The sequence below is a fragment of the Oreochromis aureus genome, linkage group 13 (assembly GCF_013358895.1).
Source record: "Oreochromis aureus strain Israel breed Guangdong linkage group 13, ZZ_aureus, whole genome shotgun sequence".
In the NCBI taxonomy this organism is placed as follows: Eukaryota; Metazoa; Chordata; class Actinopteri; order Cichliformes; family Cichlidae; genus Oreochromis; species Oreochromis aureus.
Window position 1 is genome coordinate 4620816 of NC_052954.1, and position 13446 is coordinate 4634261.

General features: G+C 36.6%; 1 protein-coding gene across 1 annotated transcript; it reads left to right on the plus strand.

Moving 5' to 3' along the window:
- The first annotated feature begins 8663 nt into the window (after positions 1-8663).
- Positions 8664-11455, plus strand: LOC116311228 (heme-binding protein 2-like). The gene is made up of 4 exons (XM_031728286.2): positions 8664-8844; positions 8930-9056; positions 9965-10133; positions 10366-11455. The coding sequence occupies exons 1-4, from the start codon at positions 8731-8733 to the stop codon at positions 10550-10552; spliced, it is 597 nt and encodes a 198-aa protein (XP_031584146.1). The 5' UTR covers positions 8664-8730; the 3' UTR covers positions 10553-11455.
- Positions 11456-13446: the final 1991 nt, after the last annotated feature.

Consider the following 13446-nt stretch of genomic DNA (forward strand, 5'->3'; position numbering starts at 1 on the left):
GATAAAGGATTCAGAAAGTTTATTCATGCAGGCCTATTTGACAGAGAATGTGCATCTTCTTTTTGTTTTCATATTTTAATTTATATTTAATTGTGTTGTGGTTTGCAGTGTTTTGTGTTGTTTCACTTTAAATTAGTTTAAAAGGAAAAAGCTGAAAATTTAAATAGTTGAAAGTTGAAATGTGAATAGTTGGTTTTTGTATTATATGATTTATTTATTACATTTTATGTGGAGTGAATAAATAAAAGTATATTTACGGTGGCCCCTAGAGACAAAGCACGTACAAACTCCAAAACACGTAAAAACTCCAAAACACGTACAAAAGACAACAGAAGTGCTCCAGAATGCTAGGCACAGTGTTGAGCTTTTGTTACCTAGTGGCTACACAAGCCAGGAAGTACCAACGACTGGATTTGGTGTGTGGTAGTAACAGGTAAATGAACATTTTTTTTAAGTTATTTGAATATATATGAGTGCTTGTGTATAAATACACAAACAATACACATATGCTTTCAATTGTGTAATTTAAGTGATCACACATGGTCACTTAAATTACACTGTTTTGTTACACTTAAGTTACTCCCTGTTTTGGAAGTTCAGTTAACGCTAGAAATGTGTTTTGGAGTTTGTACGTGCTTTGGAGTTTGTACGTGCTTATTGGAGTTTGTTTTGTCTCTAGGGGCCACCGCATATATTTATATATAAACATATATAAATAAAACCACTTTTTTTTTTACATTAGTAATTCCTTTTGTGCATAATTTTATATTATTGTTAGTAATAAATTAATTAAAGCAACAAAACAACCTGAAGAGCCGGTTGGGAGCCGAAAGAGCTGGCTCTCTAAAAAGAGCCGGAAATCCCATCACTACTGCATAATGCTGTTTGTTCACAGATTTAAAAAATAAAAAGAGCAGGGCAACTACAGGAACAATCTAATCACACACACACACACAAACAAACAGTGTGTGTGTGTGCGTGTGTGCGTGTGTGCGTGTGTGTGTGTGTGTGTGTGTGAGAAGACATTTTTTCACACACTTTTTTTTTCAAAGTCAAGAAGAACCTGTTAGTCGGGGACATGTTTCTGTAAACAGACTGTTCAGATGTAGTAAAAAAAACAAATTTCCTCCCTGTTTTGGGGACATTTTCAAACCATTATATTTTTCATATTTGCGCTTGTTTTACATACAAACAAAGATTGAGTTACTGAAACAGGGTAAGAAGCTAAAAGGGACCGGTGTGTATTTAAATGAACATTTAACGAAAAAGACTGCTGAAATTGCAAGACAGGCACGCAGCCTGAGAAAACAAAATAAGATACAAGCGACATGGACGAGGAACTGCAAAGTAATTATAAGACTAAATGGCAATCCAGAAGAAGCGAAAGTTGTGATGATAAGAGAACTTAAAGACTTAGAGCAATATAAGTAATCAGGAATCTGCTATGGAATCTATTGGAAAAGTGACGATTGGATAATGAACAATGGGTATGGAAAGTGTTTCTGGCCTTATGGCTCAAAAAACAATGGAAAAAACAACAACAAAAACACATAAATGACAAGTTTGGACACAGATTATAGGTTTCCATTCAGAGATATTGAAGAGGAAGACTTTGATTATGAGGACTGTCAAGGAGGTTATTTTGCCACACACGCTGAGAAGATGAACTTCAAAACGTTTAACTATGCAGAGCACAACATGCATGACCCTGAAAGTAACATTGACCCAGATAATCACTTCTACAATAACAATAATAGTACTTGTGAGTACTATACAGATGACCAATTTAATATGAATATTAAAATGGCAAATGCATTGTCGGTCATACATTTCAATAGTAGAAGCCTGTATAAAAAAATTTCTAAAATTACGGAATGTTTAAGTAAGTTAAAAAAGTTTAATATAATTGCAATATCAGAAACATGGCTCGATAATGAGAAAGTTAGTGAAATGGGACTGGAAGATTATAAGTTGCATCTATAGGACACCAGGATCATGCCTTGAGACATTCAATGAAAAACTTGCTGCTACGTTTAGCAACCTAAATGATAAAAAAGTGCAAATAATTTGTGGTGATTTTAATATAGATTTGCTAAACCCAAACGGACATCAGAAAACAACAGATTTCATCAGTACAATGTATAGTAACTTCCTTTTCCCTGTAATTATAAAACCAAGTAGAATAACAATTGATACAGCTACATTGATAGATAATATATTCACAAATAAAATTGACCATGAAATAGTAGGTGGACTTCTTATAACTGATATAAGCGATCATCTTCCTGTTTTTGCAATTTTTCAAAATTATTTTGGGATTAAAACTAAAAAAAAAGAATCAAACATTTGATATGATACGACATAGAACAACAAGAGCCATTGCTGCCCTCCAGGTGGACTTAAAGGAACACAATTGGAATGAGGTTTTTGCAAATGAAGATTCAAGTAGTGCATATGATGCATTCCTATCAACTGTAATTTTACTATATGAAAAACATTGTCCTTTAATGAAAATCACTAGAAAGCATCACAGATCAAATAAGCCATGGATCACAAAGGGGACAGAAGATGCATGTAAAAAGAAAAATAATCTATATAAGAGATTCATAAAACAGAGGACGAAAGATGCTGAGATAAAGTACAAGTTATATAAAAATAGATTAGTAAATATTATAAGAACAAGTAAGAAAGAATATTACCACACATTATTGGAGCAAAGTAGAAGTAACACACAAGAAACATGGAGGATATTAAATAGCATAATCAAAAAGGGCTCATAAAATAAGAATTATCCAGACTATTTTAAAAAAGATAAAGATATTGTGCTTGATAAAACTAAAGACATTGTAAATGAATTTAATGATTTCTTTGTAAATGTTGGCTTTAATTTAGCAAAAGAAATTCCAGAGTCAAGAAATAATAATGACCTAAATAAACATATTACTCAGAATGTGTCCTCCATGTTTATTGGTGCTGTAACTCATAGAGAAATAATTAACATTGTGAAGACATTTAAAAATAAAACGTCCACCAACTGTTTTGGTATTGACATGAAATTAGTTAAGAGTATTATAGAATATATAGTGCAACCTTTCGCATACATTTGTAATCTGTCCTTTCGAACTGGTGTGTTTCCCTCACAAATGAAAATAGCAAAAGTTATTCCAATCCATAAAAACGGAGAGAGATGTCAGTTTACCAATTACAGGCCAATATCACTACTCCCACAGTTCTCAAAGATTTTAGAAAGTTATTTGTTAATAGACTTGATAAATATATAAAGAAGCATAATCTCCTAAGTGATAACCAATATGGCTTTAGAGTGAAAAGGTCCACTTCGATGGCAGTGATGGAACTTGTAGAAGGGATATCTAATGCAATAGATAATAAGGAATATACTGTTGGTGTTTTTATAGACTTACAAAAGGCGTTTGATACAATTGATCATTCTATATTAATGAATAAACTAGAGAGATATGGCATAAGAGGGATAGCACATAAGTGGATGAAAAGTTACCTGGATGACAGATATCAATATGTTGAAATTGAAATGTAAAATCTAATCAGTTGAAGGTAACTTGTGGTGTTCCTCAGGGCTCTGTGCTGGGCCCTAAATTATTCATATTATGGTAAATGGCCTGTATTTATATAGCGCTTTTCTAGTCCCTAAGGACCCCAAAGCGCTTTACATATCCAGTCATTCACCCATTCACACACACATTCACATATGTGAATGACATATGTCATTCATATTATATATAAATGACATATGTAGTGTTTCCAAACTGTTAAAATGTGTATTGTTTGCTGATGATACCACTCTGTATTGCTCAGGTAAAGACCTAGAACAGCTTCTGACTACAGCAGAAAAGGAGTTAAATATATTTAAAAAAAAACTGGTTTGATGTAAATAAGTTATCATTAAATATAAAGAAAACAAAATTGATTATTTTTGGCACTAGACAAATGAAAAATGTATCTAAAATCAGAGTTAATGGAATTGAAATTGAAAGAGTGTATGAAAATAAATTTCTTGGAGTGCTAATTGATGATAAGCTGAGCTGGAAGTCTCATATAAATCATGTGACAACAAAAATGTCAAAAACCATTGCTATTCTCTACAAAACAAAGCATGTCCTGAACAAAAAATCATTATACACACTTTATTGTTCTCTGTTGCTTCCATATATGACTTATTGTCTGGAGATATGGGGTAATGCATATAAAACAAATACTCTTCCTATTTTCCAGTTACAAAAAAGAGCTATAAGAATTATAAATCAATCAAACTATATAGAACCAACTAACATTTTGTTTATTAATCTGAATACCCTAAAATTTCATGATTTAGTCGAATATAAAATGGCACAGATAATGTATAAAGCACAAAATAACTTGCTTTGCGCGTATTCAGAAGCTGTTTAAAGTCAGAGAGAGTCAATATGACTTAAGGGGAACAGATGTCTTTAAAAAAAACAAGATAAGGACAAACATAAAGCAGAGATGTGTTTCTGTTAGAGGAGTTAACCTGTGGAATAGTTATGACAGTGATTTAAAAAGGTGTAGTTCATTTTCCTTGTTTAAAAACATGTTTAAAAATAGAGTATTAGAAAAATATATTAATCGAGAATGAAAAGAGCAAAAATAATAATACTGAAACTCTTGATTGTTTTGCTTTGATGTAGTTATCTAAGGTGGAAAGTTTTTTTGTTTGTTTGTTTGTTTGTTTGTTTGTTTTTGCTTTGCTTTGTTTTATTCTTTGCTTCGAGCCCTGTGTACAGGAGCTGCATGCAAAAGATTTTTTGTTAAAAGGGTTGGCGTAATAAGCAAATGCTTCAGCCAATACCTATTGATTAGCCTTGTCTCATGATTTTTTGCTTTGTGCTAATCTTTATTCTGTATTCTGTATTCACTGAGATATTTGAATGCTAATCAATCAAATCAAATCAAATCAAAAAATCTCTGTGTTATTTTGACTTTGTAGTCTGCCACTTGATTTGTTTTTATATGTTATTGATGTTGTTTTGTGTTTCTTTGTAGTTTCTTGCTACTTTTTCTTTCTCTTTCTCTCTCTTTAATTTTGCTCGTATGATGTTGTGTCTTGATTCAGTCATTTTCACCCCTAGTAGTTACGTGATGTCTCTTTGTAGTAGTTTTTGTCTGTTTTATAGGTGTTTATAGGCTATATTTTAGTTGTTTTGACTCTTATTGTAGTCACTATGCATTTGTGCAGTCAGTTTTCATTCTCAGTGGTTGTCTTGAATTGTTTTGCAGTCATTTCTGTTTGGTATGGGGGGTTTTGGTAGATGTCTTATGTCGCTTAGAAGTTGCTTTGTTGTCTTTTTGTAGTCATTCTACATCTCTTTGTAGTAGTTTTGACTCTGCATTGTATTTGTTTTGGTTCTATGTTTTTAGTCCGCAGCTGTAAATGGTAATTTTACTGGTACTTACATACCTCTAATGCTACAATCAAACAGATAAAACAGTTGTTAGAGACAATGAAATGACCAGTAGTATTGTGATCATGCAATCAACTCGAGATCTTTTGCCTTTGAAATTGTCAGGATTGCGAGGCAGGACTCGGAGCTATGCAAGCAGAAAATGGTCTATTTACAGGACCAGGGGAGATATGTACATATATACAATGAATGTGGGAAGTGGGTTTCGGGGATTCCAAAGGAAAGGTCCAGGGCTGGGGGAAAACTCACTCGCACTCATCTTCTCTCAGTCTGTGACACAAAACACAGTCCAAAATCCACACCATGCCTCACTCACGCTCCCGGTTATCTAGGTAGCGTCCAGGGAAGACAGAAAGGTCTGTGCGAAGGAGATGGAGAACAACGATTAGAAAGCAAACCAGGGACCACAAGGAAAAATACACTAGAAAAAGCTGGGGCTACACTAACAGAAGTAAGTACAATGATCCAGCGAGGACCAGCACTCCACTGAGGCTCGTTCAAAAAACAGCTCATCCCAGCAGGCAGGCATATATTAACACGCCTTTTTTGGTGGCGGCCCACTATAATTATTTATACTATATGCAAAAGCACATGGAAAAATATTCTTCAGCACACTCTTTATGTGCCGTACTTCTCTCATCCTCCTCTGTTCTTTAACGAACATGCCTCCAGTCTGTCATGCCTCTAATGAAAGTATTTGGATCATTCAGCTTGCTAAAAGCAAGACAAACAAAACAAAATACGATTACAGGGTTTTTGGCATCCTGTTGTGGGTGAAACTTAAAGAATTCCTGCCTCTTTGTGTAATAAGGTTGGCTAAAATAGTCTACAAATGTCTACAAATACCTGATCTCCTTGTTTCATTTATGACACATAATTCTATAGGTTAATATTACTGAGCATGTTTTAAGTCTGACTGAATAAAATAAGTTTTGTAATAATTTCCTCTGTTGAGCATTTGTACACTTTTGGCTCCAGATACTATTTAGTGAAGATGTGTGAAGATTGTATAAATTTGAACTCTTTGAACTTTTTTCTTTTTTTACGTTTGTTGTCTTAATTCATTGTTGTTGTTGTTGTTGTTGCTGTTCACATCCCAAAACCTTTTCACTGTTAACTCCGACTGTGTGCAAGTTTACGTGTAGGCAAAGTGGGCACTGCCCGGTACGGCATATTGTATGACTTTGCTATGTCTTTAACCCCGAATTCAAAATAATGTCATCTTGCTAGCTGAGTTGCACATACACACTGAGATCAGAATCAGAATCAGAATTAGCATACTTTATTAATCCCTAGGGAAATTATGTGGGTTACAGTTGCTCCAGTACAGTAACAAAAACAAAACAAAACAAAACGTGCTCCTGTGGCTAGCCAGCATGTCATGGAGTGGGTGGGAGGTATTGTCCAACATTGTCTTTATCTTGGACAACATTCACCTCTCTGACACCAACTTAAGACAGTCCCGCTCCATACCCACAACATTACTGGCCTTGCGGATCAGTTTATTGAGTCTGTTGGCATCTGCGACCCTCAACCTGCTCCCCGAGCATGCAACAGCATAGAGGATAGCACTGACCACAACAGAGTCATAGAGGATATCCATACTATTTGAGTTAAAGGAAACTGCAGATGTTTCAGGTTGGGTAAACGTTATAGGAATAAGAGATCCATTTGCAAGTTTCATGACTTCCCACATAAAAGTGAAAAATGGGTTGCCTTTTATCTAAATAAGATTTATAAAACAAGATAAATATGGTAAAACTTAAAACTCTACTTTGTAAGGAAGCTCCGATGTGTGAATCAATCATCTGTTTGAGTCAGTGAGGGACAGGAACTGCTCTCCATCATGAACCAACCCATCACATCCACTCCACTCCACATTCCTTCTCCCTCAGATGGATTGAACCTCACAGCCATAAAGAAAATCATTCCTACCACACTCTATTAAACTGTATAATAACTCTTAATTCTATAATAGGTGATTTATAGTGTACATATTTGTTATTAATGCAATTTGCACTTCTCTCTTACATAATGTCACAGTGTCTGTTTTATATATATATAAAACAAAGAAAGGTTGTTTTTCTGCACTTTCTAACTAACTCTGTTTTAGGGAGCTGTGTTGAGACATTCCCTGCTGGGAAATAGTGATGGCATATGCAAACACACTTTGATTTGTTCACAAGCCTGTTTAACCGCTTTCTGAAACTGCAGGGACACAGCAATTCTGAAGCTGAGTAATTCTCTGTGAAGCATGAAATTGTCTGCTCAGGTGTCAGTAATGACTAATATCTAAAAACAACATCCGGCATTAAACAATTTCAAATATGAGCCAGTTGAGACGGGATTGAAATTGAATCTCCAGTTTTAGCTGATAATTTTAAAAGTTATTTTTGATCAGTGGGGGGACAATCAGGTGTAAGTGTTAAAGAGGGGACTTTAAATCTTGACTGAGAATTCTTCACAACACACGCCTGAGGAATGAGATGAGAGATTTCTGAGCTCCTTGTGAAAATATTTGCTCATCGGGCTGGAAAAACCAACTCTTAAGAGCACAGATATCACACTGACTGAGAGTGGTTGAAACTCTAAACTTCTCAGGAATGGTTAAGGATCACATCAGGAGCAAAATATGTCAGAGCTGAGATTTAAGTCTTAAGGTCGAGGATCCTCAAGGTCCTAGATGGAAAAACTAAAATAAGCCTCACAAGCTGTGCTGCTAGCATGGCTATAAAGAACAGCTTTGCTGTGGGAAAAGAAAAGCAAAGTAGATAAATTATCAAATGTCACTGCCTGTCCACTCAAAGGCATTTTTGCACTATAGACACACAGAGTAAACTTTTATCTAAAAGTCTACAGAGCATACAACAACCTATTCTTAACGAGAAAAATTGTTTAAAATTATAGAAAACTACTTAAAAGTTTGCATTTAAGTTAAACGTGTTACCCATCACATTTGAAACAAATAGTAAAATGGTTTCTTAAGTTCACTGGAAGCTGATAAAATGAAAGAATACAATAATATAACACACTTACTGTGTGTCTCTTGGCCTTGAATTTATTTTGTTACAAAACATTTTCAGAGACAACTTGTCTGTTTTGTGTTTCTTTTGCCACAGACAAGATAAACTGCCTGATCTGCCTTGCAGCACAGCTATGTGGGCGTGTCTGACATAATCTGGTAACTTGTAAAAGGACACCACTTTGATGTCCTTCTGCAGTATTGTTAGTGGAGCTGCAGTTTTGCACTTCCTCGGAAGACTCAGTGAAGATGGCACAGGTGGTGTTTGCACTCTTAGCTTTGTTCCTGGTGTCACTCTGTACCGGACAGGACTTTTGCCCAAAGGAAAAATGTCCTCAGTACAAAGTTGTTGAGACGCACCAGGTAGGCTTTGTTCACAAATACTATTCATGTGTTCTTATTTCTAGTCACTAGAAATAAGTCCAGTTTTTGCTTCTGTTGTGTGCAGGACTTTGAGGTGCGCTTATACGGTGCCACCAACTGGATTACCACAAAGCTCGACAGCACTGGGGCCAGGGATTATTTAGCTGCAAATTCACGCCTGAAGAACTACGTCAAGAGACAGGCTGAAGCAGGTACATAAGGCACAGAAATATCACTTGAGGATGTAATTTAGTTTGTGATGGCAGTAGCTAAACCACTGTAATAAGTAATGTGTTGATCTAGGATCAAAGATGGTGTGCAGAGCTTTCTAAATTAGTTGAAAAATCTAAGGTTAAAATCAACATAACAACAACCAAATGTCTGTTGTTCACACTTGGTGCTAAAGCAAATCAATCAAAGATTTAAAAATGATTAAGGCCTATTATTGACCCAGAATCTGATTCCTTGTATTCCTTTAGTCTTGTGTTTAATATTCAAGTTGCCACATGAGAACCTGAGCTGCTGTGGAGAGAAATATTTTGAGAGATTAAGATATTTGATAAACACGATCATTTTATTAACTGAAATAAACCCCGATCCCTAACCATAACTTGAGAAACAAAATCCTCTTTAAAGAGTTCCCACAATAACTCACGTCATATTAAACTGTTACAGGTAAGGAGCAGTTCATTTTCTATTTTTATTATGTTCTATGGGCTTCTTGGCCATTGAGAGGGCAAAAATTGAGATTTCACTTCATATCTTAAGAAATACATTACAAACTGAAATATGATTCTTCAAGATTTTTTTTCCAACACATTTTGTCTTTTAAAAAAAAACAACAAATTTTGTCCTTTGGCTTCCCACTTATTGGGGTGACTGTAGCTCAGATGGTAGAGCAGGTCACCAACTATTTGGACGGTTGATGGTCTGATCCCCATCTGCTCCAGTCTGCATGCTCTCTGGTGAATCAAAGTGTAAATGTTAGATAGAAAACGTCCTGGGCGAATGAGGCCAAGTTGTGTAAAGTGTTTTGAATTCTCAGATAGAGTAAAAACGCACCATATAAGAACCAGTCCATTTACCACTTTGAGTTCTGTACAATGTTTGTCTCTTTCAGGTTTTGAGATTTCTGATGATTGCTGGCCTGTACTGGTCACTGTTACAGAAGGTGAAGGGGATCCTAAAATGTCGGTGTCGTGGTTTGTTCCTTCTGGTGGCAAAAAGGCTGAAATCTCTGATCCATTAGTCAAATTAGAAAGTAAACCTGAAGCCACCATCTATGTAAGGTGAGCAGTGGGTCCATTTATCTTTCTTCAAAGTTTTTCATTTTGCTGTTATATTGTAGAATCTGTACAGTTGAACACTATCTAAGTTGTAAACTGACTGGGTTTTGAGAATTAGTAAATCAACAAAATCAGTGATTATGACAGAAAAGAGACAATTAAAAGAGAGCAGATGCCACACAAGTCTAAATCTCACCGGGAAAGATAACTCAATTTTGTTTTTCTTTGTTTTAAGGGTTTTCGGTGGTGCTCCAAGCACTGCAACTGGCCAGGAAAACACAAAGATTCTTCGTGAGGCCTTGGCTAGTACTGGGAAAACCTTTGATCCCAACACTCATGCTGCAGCTACCTATGAATCATATTTTTCTTTTACTCACCACAATGAAATCTGGATCAGTGCTGCCTCACAACAACAGAACTAAGTAAATGTTCTTGTCAGGTTGCAGACCTTTTGCATTGTTTGCAGAGTCAGATTTTAATCTGTGCTGCTCGAATGAACAGATATAATGCATGCACAAAGAAACAGGGAAGAGATGCTACTTCAACAGAACAAAGCAAACTGGTTTCTGGAATGTTGTGGTTTAGTTTAGTTCCTGGAACTAAAAGCATATTAACAGTTTGTTCTACTTTTTCTTTATTCTCTTTCATCCATGAATACAAAGTAATGAATTCAGATCATTCCTTAAGCCCAGGAGGACTTCCATTACAAAAACAATTTACTTGTTTGCTGGGTGATTGTTTAGAACACTTTGATAACTTTGAGATTCTAACATGACATTCTATGTCTGCTTCTGATATATGTTGAAGATTTTATTTTTAACCCACTTCTTAAAATTAAAAAATTGTACTGTCCTTAAGAGATACAAAAAATTTTTGACTTTTTTTTCTAAATTCCTGTTGTTTCTTACTAGGTCATTTATATTCTGTTGATTGAGCATGCATCAAGATGTGTTTGTACCTCATAAAATCTAGATGTGTTGATTATATATACCATATACTAAATTACGCTGTAATTCCTGACCTTTAACACTAGATGGCAGCATATGAGCAGTTTAGTATTTGTGTTGGTAACTATATTAACCTTTCTAGTTGATCATTTTTGCATGTCAACATATATAATGTAGAGGTAACATGCATATGTAAAAATACACTGCAATGTGTAATAATATCATTCAAGATAAGTATGGAATACATACTTTACAATCAAGTGATATCATTTTAAAAAAGAACCGTCTTTGTTTCACTACACCTCTTTCAATTTTTTTGAATCAAGTATGGAAAATGTACTGTTACCATCAACAGTTTTCATAAAAGATCAAACTGCCTATGTTATTCCACTTATCTGATATTTGTGAATTACGTGTAGAACATCTACTGGTATCGTCAAGTAATATCATAAAAAATAGAACTGTCTTTCTCCTTCTCTTTCAGGATTGCAAGCTGACTTACCTGTAGTCACCCTGCAGTCCACAGCCATGCCACTCTCTCTCCCTCTCCCTCCACATTGCACTGTTGCCTCCTATCCTCCACCTGTACCTCACCTATACCCTACCTATCACTTTCACTCTTGACCAAGTTCAGAGACAAATTAGAAGACTCCACTCGGGCAAATCTGCTGGGCCAGATCGGGTGAATTCCCGTGCCCTCAAGGCCTGCTCCCCCCAGCTTTGTGAAGTCTTTCATAAACTGATGAGTCTGAGTCTGCAGAGGGTAGACTTGTAGTCAAGACCGCCTAAACCAAGACCAGAGGGTATCGAGACCAAAACAAGACCAAGACCAAGACCAAGACAGACCAAGTCAAGACCAAGACAAAGTCGAGACAAGACCAAGACCGAGACAAAAAAAGTCTTTAAACTGCAGCCAGATGCTGCTTCGTTTACGGGTGTCAGGCATATTTATGTGTTTTTGCGATGCACTCGCACAGCCCTCCTCACCGCTGTCTACTGTCTCACTCACTTACTGAGAGGACAGACGCACGCTCCACTTGACTGTCGCGTTTCTCACCCTCTCTGTTTTTCACATAATGATATTATCCTATATCCTCACATGTGATTGGCCACAATATAAAGGGATTGGAGCATAGCTGAGCCACTGTGTGAGAGCTGAGCAGCGAAAGGAAATTAAGTGAGGAGCCGGCTCTCGCTCAATGGGAGTCAACTCTTCTGATTCACTACAAAGCACTCTCTAAGCACGGCTCTTAGAGCTTTTGCACATGACACATTATCAAACGTTACGTTGTGTGTCATTGATACTGTTGACTCCAAATCTTCCGACCACTATGTCGATCTGAGACAGCAAGACCGAGACAGCGAGACCAAGACAAGACCGAGGGATCCGAAACCAAAAAACAAGACCAAGACCAAAGTCCGTCGAGACCAAGACAAGACCAAGACCACATAAAAGTGGTCTCGAGACCAGACATCCAACTCCAGCAGAGGGTCACAGTGTTGTGGACAGTGTTGGGGAGTAACGGAATACATGTACCGCCGTTACGTATTTAGAATACAAAATATGAGTAACTGTATTCCGTTACAGTTACCGTTTAAAAAGGTGGTATTCAGAATACAGTTACTTTGTTGAAATAAATGGATTACATGGCGGTACTTTCCTGTTTCATATTGTCGCGGGTCAGGATTATTTGGGTTTGTTTGACAGCTATGTTCTGTTGTTCCAGGCGGCAGCGTTACGGTTGCCATGGTTACAGGGTGACGCTCTCTCTCTGCGTGTTTCCTGGGTGAGAGAGCGCTTTTTTGTTGTTGTTGTTGTGCTAAGCTAAAAGGCAGAATGCTACAGGCATGGCCCTAAAGAATGTAGCCTCATGGGCAGTGTAGTCCGTGCTGCAGGGAGAATGGACTACCATACACGTTATGTGTCTGTGAGCGAGGGAGGGAGAGAAAGGAAAAGTCCGAGCTATCACGGAGCAAAAACGGGAGCTGGAAGCATGTAAATATAATAATAACCACTGCAGCCAAGAAGAGTGCCTGACGAGCCCATTTGTAAGTAAGCTATTAAGACTCAACTGTACACTGTGTTCGTGTTTTCCTCCAGAAAAAATAAGTTCCGTTGGAGCAGCCTTTCAACGCCTCTCTCTGTCTCTGGCAAGCAAAGTTGACCCAGACAACAAAGTAAAGCTATTTTTCGGCTACCAGCCCGACACGGAACCCACTGTATTAGCCCGAGGTCCCTTTACTACTGTTCGGAGCCGCGGACCTTCAGTAACAGTAATAAATCACAGCAATAGTACATTCACGTAGTTGTAAACAGCATGATAATATATTAAGTAATCCAAAGTATTCAGAATACGTTACTCTCATTG

Bases quoted from the DNA above. Each gene is read 5' to 3' on its own strand.
- LOC116311228 (XM_031728286.2), top strand. From the start codon at position 8,731: ATGGCACAGGTGGTGTTTGCACTCTTAGCTTTGTTCCTGGTGTCACTC. The intron at 8,845-8,929 runs GTAGGCTTTGTT...TGTTGTGTGCAG, and splicing joins AAGTTGTTGAGACGCACCAG to GACTTTGAGGTGCGCTTATA. The intron at 10,134-10,365 runs GTGAGCAGTGGG...CTTTGTTTTAAG, and splicing joins GAAGCCACCATCTATGTAAG to GGTTTTCGGTGGTGCTCCAA.